We start from the raw sequence: 20928 nt of genomic DNA, 5'->3' as shown, positions 1-20928 counted from the left end.
TGGGTATTATGGGTTCCTTGCAATTCCACATAAATTTTAGAATCAGCTTGTCAATTTCTATAAAAAAGGCAGCCAAGTCAGTTGGTTTCAATGTATATTTGTTAAAAGAGGTATTTGTCTGGTTAGGCTGACAGAATGACCATTAATAGTTCTGGCAACTTTTCCTCAATATGGAGTTTAGAGGTTAAGTTTGTAGGAATTTGGGATTTTTGTCTAATACTGCTTGATATTGGGGCAACAAGACTGAGAGCAGAGGGTGCTGGAGAAAGCATTAAGTCTGGAGCAAACCTGAGCCTAAACAATCTGCGTTTAAGTCCCAGATCTGCCATTTAAACACCACATGACCTCAGACAAGTTGTTGACCCTCTCTGTGCTCCAATTTACGATCTATAATGAGAACAGGGGTACCCCCATCACCACTGTGCTGTGGGCACGGAAAACATGCTCATCACAGAGCCCAGGGGAGGGTGGGCTCCTTTGGGTACCTGGAGGACCTGCTCGAGCACATTCTTATAGGACTCACTGGCCTGGGACGCAGGCACGAGCCCTGTGGGCCTAGTGGCCAACTCCTACTGCTTGTCTGCAGCTGTAAACAGGGCACTGAGGTGTAGCAGGCAGAGGACAGGGGCGGTATCCAGGTACAGGTAGTTTTTCTGGAGCCCTGATCACTCAACTGTTCTTAGGAAAGCGAAGGGACCCTACCTGCCCCTCACTCCAGCCCAAATCTACCCCAATCAGGTTTCTGAAGTGACTTGGCTCCCGAGAGCAATGAGGGCCTAGAGTGGGAGTAACGGAGATAGCCAAGCTGCAAAACTAACCCTTCCAGCTAAGGAGCATCTCGCTTTCTGACCAGGCCCAAGAGATCCCACATGGGCCTGTCATTCAATACACACTTACTGAAAGCACGGGTGATGATAATCGTCACTTAGGATAGGATGACAATAAAAGTTAGTGACTTCAACTTCTCCCCTTTCTGGACTATCAAGTTCTCCTCTCTGATCTTCCTTATTGTTTTCATGTTATTGCTTAAGAGTGCTCCAGTTTCAGGGTCCACTTGGAGACTAGATTACTTTGCCCCACACACAGTGTCCCCTCGTTTGCCACTGTTTGACAGGCAAAAGTTCCAACTGATAGATGCTCCCTCAACTGATCTGGAAGCTGAATCTTCGGCAAAAAGACATCTACGTGCTATTATTTGCAGAAGGAAAGAAAGCAGAGTCCTTAAATCGAAGTAAGTCATGGGAGTGGGTATGAAAAAAAACCAGGATTACAAGCTCCGCGGTGTCAAATGTTACAGAGTATTTCTACTCCATCACAGCTTACATGGAAGTACAGATGAATATGTTTCCATAGCAATTAGAAAGACATGAACAGCCAAGTGGCCAAAGATTGCCCATAGTACCGTTCACTTTCTTCCTTGTTGACAAATCCGATCTGTGTCTTCTAGGGAAAGGACAGGAAGAAAAAGTTACAACTCAGTCCCTAAAGATACTTTCCGCACTCTGGGAGAGGCAGGCACCATCAACAGTAGGGACCCAGGTCACAATGTTTAAGTTCATGTCACTTGTTTATAATATGATATCATATCATCCAGAGTTTCGAACGTGACCGTGGAGGCTTGTGGTGAGCTGCTGGGAGCAGGAGTGGATGACGTATGTGAACAGCTGGGGTCACCGCTCTGGCCAGGGTACCGCTCTGGGTCTTCCTGTGCGGGTGCAGGTCTGCTCCATGTCTGGCTACAGAAAGAGCCAGTTCTCTTTTGACCCACAAAGTAATCCGACGGTGGGGCAAACTCAGGATCTCTCTCAGCCCGGAGATCTGACTGCCTCTTTGACCAGTACCCAAAGGAAAATTCTAGTAAAAATAAGAAAGAGTATCATTAGAACTGACTATTGAATCAGTTGAATCTTAATTGTTATTACTTTTCGGTTATTGTGTGTATTTTTTAAAAGCCACCTCACATTCTCTGGAGAACAAGGACAGCAACAACGAAGCCACAATATGAGGCACAGGTAACTCCTACAAGAGTATGAGGAACCAGGCTAAAGGTATGACTACTTCCAGAAAGGCAAAGATTCGAGGAAGGCTCTGTGGAGGAGGCTGGAAGGCCCTGGAGACATAGCCAAAAAGGCACTAAAATTACATTTGAGAGAGAACTTCAGAAAAATTAAACACTCAAGACCCTTGTTTGACACGATGCTATAGGTCTTCACAGCAAACACAAATGTTGTCCTTTGAGTTTTAGAAGACAGAAGGAGACTGTCCAAATCTAAGTTGGTATTTCACCTCTATTTCTAACAGCCACACTTACCAAAGGCACTAACCTATTTGTGTACCTTTTACTTTAGTTTTGGATCTCATCAGCCCAAACAGCACAAGCTAATGTAGTATTGACACAACCTCTTTCAAAAAGGCATAAAACGTAAGTCTTCTTCCAAAGAGAGGCTGCTATGGGCACCATGGAGTATTTACAGAAAAAAATTTTCAGAATATTTGGTACAACCCAATGGAACCATATATGAATCCAGATACACACACTGACACGCAGACCATTTCAACTGAACATAAAAGAGACTGCTAAAAACACAGAATACATTAAAATACTAAACCTTCATAAGATTTTAAAAGTGGTTCCTGAGAAATGGCATTCCAAAGCTGCAAAACCACATGAGGGCAGCACGAATTTCAGAAAATTTTCCCCAAGAGCTTCTTAAAAACAAAAACAAAAACAAGAAAAAAACCTCGTCCTTTCAACACGATGCCTTGTGAACCCTGATCTTTTGTAATCGCCCTTTCCAGTGCCCCTGTTTACAAATGGCTACTGGCTGGGTATTGGGAAGAAACAAGTTCAAGGATGTGAAGAATTCCTTAAGGCTCAAAGGACCACTACGACTCACACTCGGATCAGCAGAACCAGAAAATTCCTGCAGGGCCCATCACTGACGCTTTTCACGCCGTGGAGCCCACGCTCCTTACCTTTTCCTCTGTCCCACTCCCGGACGTGCGGCACCCCGGGCCTGGTATCCTTCCTCTCCTGAATGATGACTTCTACTTTGCTGTTCTGGACGGCAACGTGCGGAGTCGGCACGGCCTCTGGTTCTGCTGGCAAAGGCCCAATAACATCTCCATCTGTATTTTGCAAAAGAATACTTCATTATAATAAAGTTTAAAGATACTTAAAAACATTTTTTTAAATAGAATATGCTAATCCTAAGAGTAAAATAACCAGTATCTACTGAGCACCTATTATGTCCCAGGCAACGGGCTAAGTACTTTATATACAATAGTTCATTTAATTCTGTTACAACCCAAGTAAAGTCAGTATTGGTATCCCCATTTTATCCCCATTTTATCGATGAGGAAAATTAAGCTCAGAAAGGCTATACAGGTAGAGTGACAAGACCCAGGGCGCAAACCCACGTTGGATGGATTTCAAAGTCTCTGTGTTTCCCCAGACCAATAGTCGAAGGACCAGAAATCCTCCAATTAACTAAAGTAAGGGTCTCAGACAAAGCAAGGGAACTCAGGGTGGCAGCAAGCTGTAGGCTATTCAATTTTGGCCATACTTTAAAAGGAAATGGATTTTTTAAAACACATTGGTGGCAAATGACAGATGTTCAGGAGTAGAACAAAAATAAAGAAACAATATACAAAGTTTAACATGTTACAGGGAGACAGCATTTATATGAAACTAAACTGATGATTTTCCAATTCATAAATGTTTCTGGTTTCCGTTCAAAGCTAAACTGAAATTGTGTGCAGAATTAGAAAATAGCCCATGGCTTAGCCCATGGCTTCTGTGAGGACTGGAGAGGCTTTATATGCCCCTAACACCCACACGCCCCTTCTTCCTTTTGGGACCAGAAAGCCCCCCCGTTTCAGTTGTATACATGGCACTTCTCTAGAGATACCATTCCCCAGCCTCCCCTGCATCGGGGGTGGCCCATGGCTTTGTTCTGGCCAGTGGGATGTAAACACATAGGCTGTGTGTGACTTCTGACTCACATTCCTAAAAAGGAAACTGGTTCCCCTCCCCTCTTGCCCCTGTCCCCAGTGCTGGATCATGAACAAGCTCTGGGGAGCAAGCTCTGACTGTGCAGTTGGGAGCAACCCTCTAGGGGATGGCAGTGACAGCAAGACAGGAGGACGCTGGGGACTGGTGGCCATCTGGGGCAGAGCTACCACCTGCCTGGACACCTACCACCTCTGAAGTGTTAAAAGGAAATGTAGACCTCCCCTGTTTGAGGCAATCTATGTAGAGGTCTCTTTGTCATGGCAATTTAGCCTGGACCAGCATTAACTCATATAATGAGCTATTTGACCATAACACTTAACAGTGTTTCCAAGTGTTTTAACATTGGTAAGCTGTCCATAATCGTATATGTAAATTCTTTATTTTATTATCTGACTCTGTGAATGTACTTCTTCTTTAAAATAAATTAATATATAATAACCAACAAAAACCGAAGCCACACAAAAAAATTCGGTTTAAAACATGTATGTACACCACTAAACTAAGTCTTAGTTACTAAACCATTCAATTCTATGAAGTGACACAATGTACTGTTAATTACCTGATCTATAACCTAAAAATATTCCTTGGAGTGTCAATCCACATCACTTTGATTGTAAAAACTGCTCCTGGCAGTACTTCAAAGGTGCTTGCTTAGAGAATAAAACTAAGTGGCTAACTTCCATACTGCCAGTCCTATCATTGAGACATCAATGGAACTCAAATCTTTCCTTTTGAAGTTTAGAAACATGAGCCATGACATACCTCTCTTTTCTTCTTCCGTTCCATCTTCTTTTGATGTTTTCATCTTTTTTTGTCGGAGTTTGGCAAGTCTAGCTTCTAACATAGCCTTTCGCTTTTCCTTTATGTTTTCTCGTTTTGTTCTCTGATCTGTTGTCTGAGGAGAACAGAAAATTAGAAATCTGCTTTAAGTCAAATTCATATTTCTCTTTAAAAGGAAGAAATAATTAATTTTATTTCTAAAAATACACTAATTGATTTCATGCCACCTCTAAGAAGCTATCCTTGAGATCTTCAAAATGAAGACCCATGAAATACTCTTACACAGCCCTCTGATGTTTTCAGTACGAGTTCACAGAGATCCTTGAAGGCTTAACGTTCAAGAAAACCAACCAATTCTGTTCTACTCCTTAATCCCGTAAACAACTTTCTATTTTGTCCCCCAGGCCACTCCAAAAGTACCCCAGCTGAAACCAAACTTAAGACATCAACGTTATACAGGTTACTTCTGAGCAGCTATCATCTTAAAGTCTGAAACACCAAAATCATATGGCAATTACCTTTACGGAACCTATAACTGCTTTCTGAATATCAATTTAAATTTCTAATTAATTTTCTATGCAGTATGCTCCAACAAGAAACCAACTTCTCAAATCCTTCTTAACATAAACTCTGAATTTAATTTGTACCTGCTCACGTAGCATCTCTAAAGTCTTCATTTGTTTGTTTCTTAACTCTTTATCTCGGGCAAAGGCAAAATATCCAACACCAAGTTGCCGGGCCTCTGAAAAAAGTCAAAATTATCCAAAAGATTATAGATTTCCCCGATCAGTAAATTACACTCAGGCCAAATATCCTACAAGAAACTTGGCAAAAAGAAACACAGTGATATTTGTCACAATTGTTTTTTAAGGCATCTAAGCAAAACAACAAGTTAGAAATAGTTTTAATTCTGTTTTCCAAGTGATAAACATAACAAAAATTCATTAATTTTTAGTCATAGGCTGTCTCCACTTCTCTTGGGGAACACACTCTTGGATTAATAGACCCTCTGTTAGGAAGATATTCCCAATACGAGTACTTTTTAGGCTATGAAGTGAACAAAGGGAATATTTTCAATTTCCAAAGCAGAATCTTTTATTTCTATGTAAGAACTACTACTTTATGAATACTTCCCTTTATGCTTGCCATTAGTTCAACATAAAAAAAAGATTTAAAAGCTGCAAGATGATTATACCATTTTCACGAATGTCTTCATAATGTATGGGCCCCATTGGCCTTTTCAGGGCCTCCCTTTCTTCTTCCTCCCATTGCTGGCGCTGAAGTTCTTTTCTCATATCTTCAGATAGCAAGGTTTTTTCATTAGCAGCACTAACAAAACTGATAGGAGAATAGAGCAAAAACTATCTTTAGATAAGAGCTGAGACAGCAATGCTTCAGTTCAGTCAGTTGGATCATGGATAAGTAATTCCAGTTGATACAGAGGACAGTTTCTTACAGAGGTTTCTGACCCACCATACCACTGGGAAATCGCAAAAAGTATTTTCACCTTTCTTAAATCAAGCAGCTGACTTGTGACATTAGCATAACGGAATCTTGCCCGCACTCAAGACAAACCACTTCCCTTCCTACCCTGGTCCTGGATTGAAAAGAGGGAGGCAGCCCAGGGAGGGAGCAAGTGCAGGCCTTCTCTGGATCGGCTCTTGTGCAGGGCAAGGAAAATGCATAACGCTGAGGCCCAGCCAGTGCCTTGTGTCCTGTCCGATGGCTCGGGGCTTCTGCACTTCTTCCTTTGTGCCAAGCACAGGCCCAACTGAACCTGGAGGACTTGGACAAGATGGACCTTCTCCCAACACTTTCCACACAAAAGCTGCTCTTGGTGAGGGGAATTTTATTCCCTGGGATGTCTTAGCAAGTTATCTCTTAGGTGTGTCTTAGGCCACACAGGAAAAACAATCTAATATAAGGCCCTTACTTCAAAATGCACAGATGTATAAAGAAAAAGTAAATAAGCTAACTACCTCCCTGCCTCCGCTTGCTGTGGGATAACCAAGTGTACATTCTTAAACACCTTTCTCCACAGATTTGTTGGTTGGTTTAGATTAGGCTTATTCCATATTTGTTACTCTGTAATTAGACATCCTTCCAATTATAGGCATACCTTGCTTTACTGCACTGCACTTTACTGTATTTTGCAGATATTGAGTTTTTGTGTTTTTTTTAATTGAAGGTTTGTGGCAACCAGTCTATTGGTGTCATTTTTCCAACAGGCTCAGGTGATGGTTGGCATTTTTTAGCAATAAGTATTTTTTAGTTAAGGTACATACATTGCTTTTTGTAGACATAATGCTATTATTACACTTACTAGACTATAATATAGTGTAAACATAACTTCTATATGCATTGGCAAACCATAAAATTCATGTGACTCGCTTTCTTGTGATATTTGCTTTATGGCGGTGGCCTGGAACTGAACCCACAGTACTCTGTGGCGTGCTTGTAACAGAGCTCTAACTCATCCTTCAGTAGCTACACAATATGGGTCATCCGTTCAGGTTGTTCCCTGAGTGTGGATTACGAGAAAAAGTGCTTCAGCAAATATTCTTACACATTAAAAAAAGATCTCCTTACTGAAGCACCAAAGATAATTAACTGAAAACAGCCTCACCCACAAAACTATCCCAGTGTCTGCATTTCAGACCTGGGCAAAGCTTTGCGTATAACACACTTACAGTCTCCCCTGAAGATTTTTATCCATCTCCAGCAGATGCGGCAAATCCTTCTTCATGCAGCGCCGGGATCGCCCTAAAGAATCCACGTAATCCACCCTGAAATAAAAAATTTGAAGAAGGCGTTATACACGACATATGGTTCCCTAAGTTAGGGAGTTGGCGCGCAGTAAAAAACTTAATGTAGGCCTCACTACCAAAACACCCCTCAATCTGAGAGACCACTGATAAGAACATGCTTTCTAAGTTAAAAGTTGACACATGATAAATACATTGTGCCTTTTATTAAATCTTAGTTTTAGAAACTGTAGAAAATGATTGATCATGTGCATTTCTGATTTCAAAGAGAAATACCTGTACAGACTTTTGCTGCAATATCTCAGAATTTATTTTAATCTGGTTTAGACAATTCCAAATATTTTATTAGCATCATAATAACTTTGCTTTGGACCAGACTCTCAACTTATTTCCTCAGGCTTCCCAAATCTGACATTTTATTTTTTCCTTTATTTCTTCTAATTGGTAAAATTCTTCCCAACGAATTAGAAATTTATTTCTTAATATACATCATGGTATTTTGGGGACTCTTTTTAACTAGGAGGAAGCTAAGTAACACACTTTGTAAAACAAAAGCACCTCACCAGCAGGCCAGCCTGCTTTTACCCTTAGTTCCTCTTTCCTAATCTTGCCCAAACTAGTTAGAGGAGTCAGGCAGACAGCAAAGCAAATGAAATACTTTGATGTCTCACAACCGGAAATATGGGCAGATTTTCATGGAAAACATTTCATTTGCATTATAATGCAATAGATTTTTTTTCCTTTCTTTCTTTTTTTTTTTTTTTAATTATGGGCAGGGAATTTCACATAGCCTTTAACAGGGTGCTGAAAACACAACTCAGTCAGAGTCCCATGCATATATATGGCTGTGCTTTTGTGGCAATTTCTTTCCTCTCACACATGCTGAGTCCAACTTCAGCCCATGATTTAAAACCTGAATGGGAATCCATTGCTATAGTCCTAAAGCTGATTACCACAAGAAATAAAACCTCCAACTGAAGAAAGCAGTTTACTCCTTCTTTTTCTTCATCTTTTTTTAATGAATGGAGAAAGAAAACCATCTAGCCAGATGGTCTGAGTAATTATGTACAGTATTTTTGCAGAAAGATTTTCCACCACCTGGAATTTAACTACAGAAAGGATTTTACAAGTAGTTACAATTCTAGAGCCTAATTTAAAAACAAAAGAAGTGTCAGAACTGCTTGCATTGTGTCTTCCTTCACCATACGGTGGCTTTGAGACACCTTCAATTGCCCTCCAAACTCTTCAAATCACTGACAAATTGCTTGTAATCATAAAGCATTAATAAGAAAGAAAAAAAAAGACATTAAACTTTTCAAAGGAGACGAGATTTCTGCTACAAAAAGCAATCACAGGCTTTTCTATTTCTAGCGGCCTCCAAAACATACAGATCCCATCAAAATAGAAATGGCAAGACAGTCGTCAGCAAGTGCTCTACGTAATGAGCAATCACTGAGTAAGCACTCCGAGAAGCAATTACTTGAGGTACCAGAGAAACACCAGAGGGCTCAGTCGTGCCATCTTCAAAGGGCTCTGGGGGAAGTTAAGGGATACGCCCATGAAATGCTTACTAACAGCAGACAGGATATTAAAAGTACCAAAAGTTTGCCTCAAATTTCTTTCTGTTAACGAAGCTAGTTATGTGTCAATAATAAAGAAAAGGTAAGACCCAAAGGAGCAGGAAGTGCTACCAGAGTTCAGACGAGGGATAAATCACTTACAATGAAGCAGCATTCACAGAAGAGACTGAATGAGACTCTTTTAGTTGCTTATAGCAAACATGCAGCCAGATAACCTCCTCCAGATGTTAGTTTTTAGAAGGTAGGTAAGAAGACATCCGTTCTATTCCAAGGCGAATGTTTTATCTGGATCAATGTGGACACCCTCAGGGGTAAGAAGCACATACTCTGCGCTCCACAGCAGTCGGGTCTGCTCTTTTCAGCTCATAAAGGATTCCTGCCCAAAGGGCCCAAGGCTGACAAAAGTCAACAAATGCTGCAAACAATCCTAAACAGTTCCTGACCAAAACCCCATGAGGAGGAGGAGATCTGAATCTTGAAAAGACAGGTGGGCTCTGCCCAGGCAGGAGGGTGGGCAGGCAGAGTTATTCCCAGGACATTTTCATAGCATCAGTGCATCTCTGCCCAATTTTAAGCATGTATGAACAAGTTTCTAAACAACGTCTTAAGTAGAGGAAATGATTAGAATGGAATTTGTATTCTGGTCTCTTTACATATTGACACACTGGTCTCTTTGTAAAGAAAAGACTAGCTTGGTTTCCCCATCATTCACCTACATGTAGGTAAAATCCAGAATAATTTCAGTAATAAAATATTTACAAAATGTCTGCTTATACTCCACAGATGGCAGTTTCTTGGGTATCCTAGCTACTCTTACTTCCTTTAGGGAGTCTAAGGTAAACCATCAGAGGAAGTAGGGACTGCCATCCCTGCCTTATAGGTGAAGAAACTGAGCCTCAGAGAGGTGAGAACTTGATCAAGGTCACATCATTGCCAGGACAGTTGGAGCTTGTGTTTTCCAGGTCCAAGGTCTATGATGCCTACTAGACTATCCGTACTGCCAAACAATGTCACAGCCAGAGTAAGGCTTACTGGAACCAGAGATCGCCAACTACCTAGACAACAGCTCTCCATGACATCTGAATAAAGACATGGGTGAGGCAGCAGCCCAGGTAACAAAGGAACATGCTCTGCTTAAACAACTCTTTCACGTCAATGAAACAGGCGTATCAATACCTCCTGAGCCTGGCACAGTGCGTGGCACATGGCAAGAGCTCTCAGTCTTTATTTGTAATTATTTCTTCACTGGCGCTACTGTTTCTACATCGGTAAATCACATCTTACTTAAAGTGGAGTCTCAAAAGAAAGAAAACAGAGGAAGAATAAAGAGAAATGGTTTGATCATAACCAAACAAAATCATTCTCAAAAAGTAAACACAAGCTTGACAATGTTAGTACGATCAAATCATGTAATATCACCAACCATTCTTCACTGGGATCCTGGGGAGGAGGTATATCTTTGTCAGAAATATTTTCTTCATCATCGTCTCTTTCTGCTGCCTTTATAGAATCTCTACTGGCACCAAACGCCTCCATTTCTTTGTGTTTGTCGATGAGCTTCTGTGTGAAATCCACAAGGTACACATCCTCCACTTCTTCATCTAGGACATAAAAAGCAATTGTCAGAGTCTTGACATCAAAGAAGAATTGATATGAAGCAGTCACATTAGTCACTGGGTGGCTCCATGCCCCTGACAGTTCACTAGTTGATGCTTCCACCCTCTGAACGAAGGGTGGAGCCACCTGGAGACCTGACAGGGAAGCTGTAAATAGACGATCGGAAACACACACCATGCAAAAAATCTTTAAAAAGCCTAGTTTTCTGCTGCCTTGTCAAATATACTGCGTAAGCAATACTGTCTCAGTATGTAATTTTAGAAAATAAAATCATTTGATTTCAAGAGACTCATACAGCCAATTATGTAAACAGAAGTAGAACTACACTTCTCTTTGTCATCGGACCAGGACAATAGACCTGGATTATTATAGGTAATACACCTCTCTAATCAGAGAGGCTGCATCACTTAATCCTAATTATATTATTGTGGTATGGTTAAGTGTTTTAAGGGTCATAATAGAGGTAAAAGAAGTCATTTGAATTCTTTTCAATCCAATGAACACCACTTTCAGGCAAGACAGGGTGCCAGGGTCTGGAAGACATACAGAGATGTGTAAGATGCTATCTGCCCTCAGGGCTTATGTTCTATTTAAGCTAAAACACAGCAACCCATGACTTCAATTTAACTTAACCCAGTATACTGATGTATTTACAAATAATGTTTACGTGAAGTTTCACTATGCAGGATTTAAGATAGTCTTGAGTCTTTTTCTCTGAGATGGAATAGATATTAGGTTCCCTATTACCAGGTGCTGGTGTTACTCCACTGTACAGTGGAGAAAAACTGAATCTCCAAAACTTAATTTTGCCAAACATGCAAGTCCAATATGCCTATCGGGAGGTGGGCCTGTGGTTTGGACAAACCCAAATCTGCACATCTACAGGCAAACTCCTTTGGACCTCATTTCTGTATTATTAACAAGGCAAGTAAAGCCTGAATTTTTTTTTTTTAAATAAAGTCTTTCCCAAACAATAATTTTTTTAAAAAGTCACAAAATATCTCCCATGGGAAAGAGATGTCCTTTCCCAGAGCTGAGTTACCAGACCAATTAACAGTGAGGCCTCCTCGTTGGCCACTTTGCGGCTTCCTCAGAAGGAAGGCAACGCCTCTCCCACGGCCCCCAGCTTTGAGAGTACCTGACCTTCCCAAGCTGGGCCTCCTGCCACGCAGGGAACGCAGTCCTGCTGTCTGAGAAGAGGGAGCTGGCTTTGGTGGGCAGCCCGTGACTGGGGTCCCGCCTGCCTCTCTCCTGCTGCCTCACTTCCCAGCCCCTTGGGCCCTGCCACCTCTGGCCCTCTGGTCCCCCTGCTGATCTGCTCTCACAACTCTCCCCCTGCAGAATCCCTTTCTCCAGCTCTCCAAAGCCTTTAAGACCCATATCAGAGCCGTCTTCTCTCTGAAGACTTCCACGTATACCTTTGGGCAAATGAAATATGCACTGCTTTGTAAAAGCTCTCCTACTATTGTCTAACTATAGGTTGGGTTTTCTTTTTCTGGGCAGTATGAGAAAACGGGGATCTTTTTTTATTATTTTAAAAACAATCATAAGCACATCACAGAAATAACAGAAAATAGAGAAAAATAGGGAACAGGAAACTTAACTTTAGCACCCTTATATAACCATAATTCCTCCCAGTTTTTTAACACAGCTGTAATTGTTCACAATTGTGGCCTATTTAGACCTCGTTTTCTAACTTTGCTTTGTTCTGTGCCATGTCCCTCCACTGGTGACACCCCTTGCCTTGAGGGCAGGGGCAGAGGATCTGGCTTATATTGTACTTGTTTGTCCCCGCACAGCACTGAACATGTGCCTGAGTCCCACTGTGCAACTGGAAAACTACTGATGATTTTCTTATCTCTGGCACAGAAAATAATCAACTTGATTTTTTAAAATTTCTCCCTAATCTTACAGTTATTAATGAATAATGAAATAGCATAGGGCTGTATAAATTACAGAAAATAAAGAAGTGTAAATAAATTATTGTTATTTACCTATAAAGTCTCCTTTAGTCATTTTTTCATACAATTTAGCTTTTTCTTCCAATTTCTCCCTAGGAGAAAACAGGACAAGTATTAGAAATGTTGTGGAACTGCCGCCCCTGGTAAGGCTGCCCCGCCCTCGGCCTCACTGCTACAGCCCAAGAGGCCCAGCTTTACAACCAGGCAGCCACAACCAGAACTGGCTTCCCCACTCTGAGGGGACCCTCAGACCCAGCCACATCTGCTTTGCCATCAAAACGTAAGCCCATGTTTCTCTTACTCATGATGTATCCCAGTGCCTAAAACAATACCTGGCACATAAAGGTGCTCAATCAGTATTTGAGGAATGAATAAATGAACGAATTACAATTCTAACTTAGTTTAAATGCCAAATGCAACTTAAATTAAATACCACAAAGAAAGAGAGATGTCTAAACAAAAACATGTTCTATCTGCAATCTTCCAAGTAGATCACCAAATTCGATGCAAACCCTTTGTATTATTGTTTTCATATAAGGGACCTGGTCACCCACAGCTTAGCAGGTTTTTCTCTAAAGGAGCGACAGATCAACTTCTTATAAATCTGTTAAAAAGGTGGCAATATGTGTTTTATACAGAACATGAATAATTTATTCATGACGCACAGCTAATAAAAAACAAACATCAATACAGCAGCCCCTCTGCTCACGTTAATTCCGGTGACATTTATTTTTTAGTGGCCCCAGACCCACTTAAGGTAAGACGGCTGGCAATTCTTTATTCTAGCCACATTTTATCCTAGAAATAATGGGAAAGAGCCCCAAAGAGGTCACCTGAGCTTTCGCTTGTAAAGGATCATACTTAATATCAATGGAAAATTTCATTTCTAATGGCATCCAAAAGCAATAAAGCCCCTTGATCACATGGCCGTGTGCGCTGAAAAAAGTTACTTAACTTCTCTTGTACCTCAATTCCCACCTCCTAATAGATGACAAAACAGCACTGCCTCTCAGGGTTGTAATGATTAATTAGTAACACACGTAAAGCATCAGTGTGTCATCTTTATCTCCACCATCTGTGTCAGAAAAATTCTGCTTCCATTTTACACATTCATTCAGCAAGTACTGACTACATGCCTCCTTTATGCCAAGCACTGTTTTAGGTGCTGAGGACTCAGCAGAGAACAACACAGACCCAGCTCTCATGACGTTTACATTCTAGGGGGAAAAAATAAATCAATCAATGAAAAAGAGAATTTCAGACAGTAAACAAGTGCTGTGGCGGGGAGGAAGTCACAGCAGGTTTCACCAAGGGAGGCCCTTTGTCATGCATTGAGTGCTCAACTTGGAACAGGTTAAGTTACTCTGTTTTGGAGGGAGCTTAATGTAACAAGCTGTCATCATAGGATCTTATTGTTTTAGTGAAAATAAAACTAAAAAATTTAAAAAACCAAACACGCTTCCAGGACAGAGAAGCTGGGCAGAACACTACATCAGATCGGGCAGTTAGGGGAAACTTTTCTGAAGGCGGCATTTGAGCAAAGACTTGTACAGCAAGTAGAAGCCAATCATGGGAGGATCAGGGGGCAGAAAGCAAGTCAGGGAGAAGAAAGATGAAATGAGAGTGAGCTTCACGTGATCAAAGAGAGACCAGTATGGTAGAGGGTGTTGAGAAAGGAGAGAGTGATACAAAATAGGCAGGGACAAGCAGGGACAAGAGCACATGGAAAAGGGTAAGAAGTCTAAATGCAGTGTTAACAGGAAGAAGACAGTTTTAAGATGGCAGATGAAACTACAAATGAATAACGGAGATCAAGGAAGATGTAAGAGAAATGGCCACTGGATTTAGTAGATGAGGAAGTTACTGGTGACTTAAAGAACAATTTTTTTAGTCTTGAGTAAGGAAGATGGAATTCAGAGGGCAAGCGTATGGGACACTTATCTGGAACCCACTATGTACCAGATACTACGTCTCTCCTTTAATCCCCCAGAAGACTTCTTGAACTACGTACTAACCACCTCACTTCATAGATAAAGAGAATCTTAATGGACAAGCAACTTGCTGAAGGCCTTACACCCTCATGGAACTGTCTGTCTGTATTGAGCTTTGGAGAGACGCAGAAGTCCTGCAGATTATGGACAGACTTGACTCCTCACAAGCACAGTGAAACCAAAGTAATACATAAAAAGTTACTAGATAGAAAAGTCACAGCAAAGTACCAAGCAAAACTCTGTTATACAGAGTAAGTAATAAAAGAATACGCCCATAGATCACATCATACTCAGTGGTGAAAAGCTAAAAGCTGTCCACTAAATCAAGAACAACACAAGGATACCCACTCTTGCCACTTTTATTCAACATAGTATTGGAGGTCCTAGCCAGAGTAATTAGGCAAGAAAAGAAATAAAAAGTACCCAAGTCAGAAAGAAGTAAAACTGTCATTATTTGCAGATGACGTGATATACCAGGTGTGATCAAACAATACGGTGAATGCTTAAATTTAAAAAAAAATTATTACAGTAAGACACATTGACATTAATCCCCCTCAAAATACTCCCTCTTGCTTCAAACACACTTATCCCATCGTTCTTGCCACTTTCTGAAGCAGTTCTGGAAGTCCTCTTTCATGTTTTTAGTTGCGCTATTGTGGCTGCCTTGATGTCCTGAATCGATTTAAAACATTTACCTTTCATGGTCATTTTGACTTTGGAGAGGAGCCAGAAGTCGCACAGTGCCAGATCCAGTGAATAAGGTGGATGAGGACACACTGTAATGTTCTGATTTGACAGAAACTGCCATATACCAGAAGCAATGTGTTACAGGGAGCCTTTCCGTTGTGATCAACAAATACAGTGAATGCTGCTGCCGAGTGCCATCCAACAGAAAGGCAGGGATCTTCAATACGAGAAGCTGCCCATCAAACCTTAATAACAGTGTGTGACAAGTGTCAACTTGTTTGGTGCAGTGAGTGGAGTGTGAGCTATGGTTGAAAGAAAGTGTGTTTTAAAGAATGTCATAAATAATCCTCCATCATGATAATCCTCCATGTCACACATCGCTTCTGGTATATGGCAATTTCTGTCAAAAACATCACGGTGTGTCCTCATCCACCTTATTCACCGGATCTGTCACCATGTAACTTCTGGCTCTTCCCCAAAGTCAAAATGATACAGGACATCGAGGCAGCTATGACAGCACAATTGAAGACACTCATGAAAGAGAACTTCCAGAACTGCTTCAGAAAGTGGCAAGAATGATCAGATAAGTGTGCTTGAAGCGAGGGGGAGTATTTTTAGGGGGATTAATGGCATTGTATCTTTTACTGTAATAAAAAAATTTTTTTATTTAAACATTCATCGTTTTGTTTAATCACACTTCATATACAGAAAATTCTAAAGACTCCACCAAAAAACTGTTAGAATAAACAAATTCAGTAAAATTATAAGACATAAAGTCAATACACAAAAATCTGTTACATTTCTATATACTAATAACAAACTATCAGAAAGAGAAGTTAAGAAAACAGCCCCATTTATAATTGCATTAAAAAGAGTAAAATACCTGGGAAACAAACTTTAAAAAGGAGGTGAAAGACCTATACACTAAAAACTATAAGACACATGAAAGAAATTAAAGAAGACACAAATAAATGAAAAGATACTCTATGCTCATGGATTAGAAGAATTAATATTGTTAAAATGTCATATGACCCAAAGTAATCTAAAGATTCAACGCAACACCTGTTAGAATTCCAATGGTATTTTTCACAGAAATAAAACAATCAATGGCATAAGAGACAACAAAAAGACAAGGAAAGTGTTCTAAATTAAAAGAAACTAAAGAGATATGACAACTAAATGCAACGTGTAATCTCTGACTGAATCCTGGGTTAAATAAAAAAAAAAAACACAAAACTTTAAAGGACATAATTGTACTAAGATAATTGGTAAAATTTGAAAATGGACCATATAATAGATAATACTATTTTATAAGTGTTAAATTTCTTGGGTTTTGTGATTATGTAGGAAAATGTCCTTGTTCTTAGAAGATATATGCCAAGATATTTACAGGTAAAGTATCATGATATTTAACAAAGTTTCTCTACATAGGTGTGTACACATGTGAGAGAGGGAGGGGGAGAGAGAGTGGAAAAGTGAGAGAGAGAGAGAGGGCAAATGTGGAAAGATGTTAACTTGCGAACTTAGGTGAAAAGTATTAAAATGTTCTTTGTACTCTTCTTTCAATTATTCTGTTGATTGAAGTTTTTCATATTAAAAAGTTGGGGGGGAAATTTAGTTTCTAAATGCTAATGTCATACCACCTAGCCCAGAACTACACTCCCATGGGGATGCTTCTTAAACACTTGTTGTCAATCTTAACGTCTAAAAGAGGCTCAAAGCGGGACACTTTCATCCTTTAAACTGAGGCTATGTCTTTTCTTCTTTCAAGACTACAAATCCATCTGGAAATTCTATTATTTTTAGAATACTTTTATATTTATAGAGTATTTGGCTACAAGAATGATAAAAATTGAAACTGTAAATCAAAAAGAGTAAAGGTCGCACTTTCATTTCCTTGCTTGGGCAGCCTCAGTGGTAACTACATTTATCAGAGTTCAAGTTTACCTTGCTTTGTCTAAAGTCTTCTGTTCCTCAATCTTCTGTTCGGCATCCTTCTCAGCTCTATTTGAAACTCCTGCATTCTGTTTGCTCCAGATACTTGATTTCTGGAGAATAATTTAAAAAGACAAAACAGAACCGCCAAATATGATTGTAAAACATTTCTACTTGTACAGCAGAAAAAAAGAAGAGAGAGACTCTTAGATGTTATGAATCCATGGTGATTAGATCTTTTGACAGCCTAGTTACATCCTGCAAGTAAAGTGTACATGGCAAACCTGAAACTGGAAAAAAAAAAAAAAAAAAAGAGCCCTAAACTGTATAAAGAATTTCTTTATACAACTGCATAGTGTGTTACTTCTCTATCTTTTATCTCCTGAATGATTACCTAACTCAAGACTCTAATGAAAATGTATGTATTACAAAGAATCAGTAATACAAATAGTAGATACATTACCTATAAAATTTGGAAAACCATTCACAACATTTAAAGACCTTGATATTTTTTCTATTATTTCTATACTATATATGTCTGTTTAGATTTAAAACATCTATGTAACTAGATAATCTTACATTAGAATGCAACAGACCACTTGTTAATAACATGTTCTTTTCCAAAAAGAAGTACAAAAGAATTAGAGCATTAAAGTGTGCTTTTAAGTAATCTTATTAATTTCAATTTTAATATTTAAGACATTTCATGTAGATGTTCAAATACAAGGCAGAGATTTTTCCTTAATATTTATATATAGCAGACACCACAGACACTTTCCAAAAACTTAAGTGTGGCATAATTCCCCATGTTTGAAATCAGTGGAGATAATTAGATCTTATTTTTACCTTGTTAGTTGTTTTTGGTTTTCCCAAAACTCCAGAATCTTTTAGAAGTTTTTCTTGTTTGAATTCTTCTTGTTTTCGGAAGAGTTCAGCCTTAAGGTCTACCAACTAGAATAAAACCAATAAACCAACAAAAACATTTAATTCTATGAGTGATTGGATTTCTAAGTTATTATAATCCTCAAAGCAAGATTTCAAGTTCCTATAAATGCACAAAAATGGATACAAAATTAAATGCTTACATGTAGAACCCAGTACAAAATAAAACCAAGTCACATTTCATCCCAGCTCTGCTGGAAATGTATTTCTACTCTAACTTTCAATACTCAAAGGCTTTCCTCTGGGCAAAGAGTGATAAAGCAAAGTAAATGAAATCTACATCTTTTATTTTACTTATTTTTTTGGAGGGCGCAGCTCACAGTGGCCCATGTGGGGATCGAACCAGCAACCTTGGTGTTATTAGCCCCACGCTCTAACCAACTGAGATAACCGGCCGCCCTAAAGTGTGCATCTTTTGGATTCAAGTTCAACTAACATTATTAAACACCTTCTTTCTGATTGGCACTGTTCTTGGCTTTTTCTTAAAGTATAACCTCACTTAATCAACAAAATTTATCACTTCTACAGGGAAATGTCTGTGTTTAGCAACTATCTGAGTACACAGTATGTGCCTGGCCCTAAACCTTGAAGAACAAGATAGAAACATGAATTCAACATAACTCTTGCCTCAAGTGGAGCCTACAATCTAATAAGAAAGATAGCTTATAATACCAGTAAGAAGCAATAAATGCATTAAGAGCGGAAGAAAGTAGCAGAAAAGTTCAGGTAAGGGAGCATTTCCTTCTGTCCAGAGCCGTCACAAGCAGCTTTGAGCTGAATTTAAAAAATAGGCAGATTTCAACAGCCAGAAATAAAGTGGACTGAGTGAATAAGAGTGATTCTAAGTTCGTCTTAGTATGTTTTAGAAAGTTTAACTCAATCACAGGGCTATAAAATGGGAAAGGGCAGGACAAGGGGAACAGGACAAATGAATGAATACCCATTGCTAGCGCTCAGCTGTATCAGTCACCAGTGTCGACCCTGTAAAAAAGGGTATGACAGTTTCTTTTTTAAGGATCAGGCACAGCTGCTTATACACATGTGCATTTGTAAATTGCAACTTATAAAGCACAACATCACGGACTGACTTTTAAGGGAAATCAAAATGACTGAGTTCACTGATTTTTATTTTGGAAGCAATCAATTTAAAAGTAGCCTTGGCAGGAATTTTAATAATAAAAAGGGCCGTTCATCCCAGGACCTAATATTCTAAAATTTAAAAAACAAATTAAAAACTTTCAGCTTTTCTTATAAGCTCTCTTAACCACATCAATTTTCTAGCCACATATTTTCCTAGTCTGCAACTACTTTTGAATTTTAAAAGGAAAGATGCTCAGAAAATTGTCAATTCCCAGATAGCATTTCCATTTATGATCACTGCTAATTTTAACCTGTCAGGATAGGTAAACTTTAATATGTGTTGCTTTTTGGTTCCTAACCCTCAGACATAATAACTAATGCCAATCTTCAGTATTAGACAAGGAAAAGGGGCTCAAATATTGGGACACTTAGATATTTTCCTTAGTACTCCCCTTGCATCTTAATACTCTGCAGTAGAGTCAAGATTAAATCAAAGGTTAGGCAATTTGCTCTGATGCGATAGAAAAGGCAACAGCTTTGGCGTCAACCAGACAGAGGGAGCCAGTTCTATCACCGAGATTTCTGTATGTAAGCTGGGGAAAGCCTTTCATTTTTCTGGGCCTCAATCTACCTCCTAAAGCAGTTGGAAGGAGTCAATAAGATAGTGCATATAAAGCGGCACAAATAACTACTCCGAACAGGTTTTCTTCCTAGAAGTAGCTAACTTTTAAAAAGCCGCTTACATCATGTCAGACCTTACAGCTCCCAGGCACCGCATCCTATGGGAGCCTTAACAACTGTTTAGTTCCTGGTTGGGGACGCTGGGCAATCTCGGATCGGGGGAATAAGTCACACTCTCTCAAGTTCTGGAAGGACCTTCCTGGTCTCTGGATTGGAGAACCAGGAAGGGGGATGTGTGTGCACAGCAAGCACAGGCCGGCGTCCCTCCCCGACCGTAAGGGAGACCAGGCTGGCAAGGAGGGCTGGCCGGGTTGTCTCAGAGGAAGGCAGGGAGACTCCTTAAAGGGAGAAGACACGGTTCAGGTGCGTGTCTGAGGAGGGGAGCCAGGTCCGGATTCCTGTTTGAAGGGAGGCCAGTTCTGGGACCCGAATTAAGAAACAAACTAGGTCGAGATTCTTGTCTGGTAGGGGTGGGAAGAACTCGGAGCCCATAGCATCATCTATGCTCGCACTCACCGAAGAGGCCGTGACTTCCAAAGGCTTTTTCCTCCGGTCCATGGTCGCGCCCGAATGTCCCGGCTGGACGTGAATACTTCAAGGTTCCCCGCAGGCCTCAAACGCCTGCCTCCGGCGCAACCGGAAGTATCTGTTAAAAGAGCGACGCTAAATTTGAGACGCTTGCGCCATCTTGAGATGGTCATAATGCAGTGCAATGCGTCCGCCACCATTTTGAGAAGGTCGTAGGTGACCGGGGTTGACGCTAACTGCTAAGGCCATCTTGAAGAGGGCAGATGAAGTGGCTAGTGTTGGTGCCATCTTTAGAAGGTCGAATATGTCTTTCAGCGCGATAGGCGCCATCTTGAGAGGGACGGATTGGGTGTGGACTATGGCGCC

The 20928-nt window shown here is 40.2% G+C and overlaps 1 protein-coding gene across 1 annotated transcript; it reads right to left on the bottom strand.

Annotated features, from left to right (window-relative positions):
• Positions 1-1277: 1277 nt before the first annotated feature.
• CCDC174 (coiled-coil domain containing 174) lies at positions 1278-20701 on the bottom strand. The gene is made up of 11 exons (XM_019747017.3): positions 20551-20701; positions 18178-18282; positions 17344-17444; positions 12752-12810; positions 10564-10741; positions 7486-7581; positions 5991-6133; positions 5443-5537; positions 4778-4910; positions 2977-3129; positions 1278-1854 (listed from the first exon to the last, which is right to left on the bottom strand). Exons 1-11 carry the CDS (start codon positions 20590-20592, stop codon positions 1556-1558), a joined length of 1404 nt encoding a protein of 467 aa, XP_019602576.3. The 5' UTR covers positions 20593-20701; the 3' UTR covers positions 1278-1555.
• Positions 20702-20928: the final 227 nt, after the last annotated feature.

This window comes from Rhinolophus sinicus, chromosome 5 (genome assembly GCF_057876585.1).
Source record: "Rhinolophus sinicus isolate RSI-liver-muscle chromosome 5, RSI-T2T, whole genome shotgun sequence".
NCBI lineage: Eukaryota > Metazoa > Chordata > Mammalia > Chiroptera > Rhinolophidae > Rhinolophus > Rhinolophus sinicus.
This window is presented reverse-complemented; position numbering and strand designations above follow the sequence as displayed.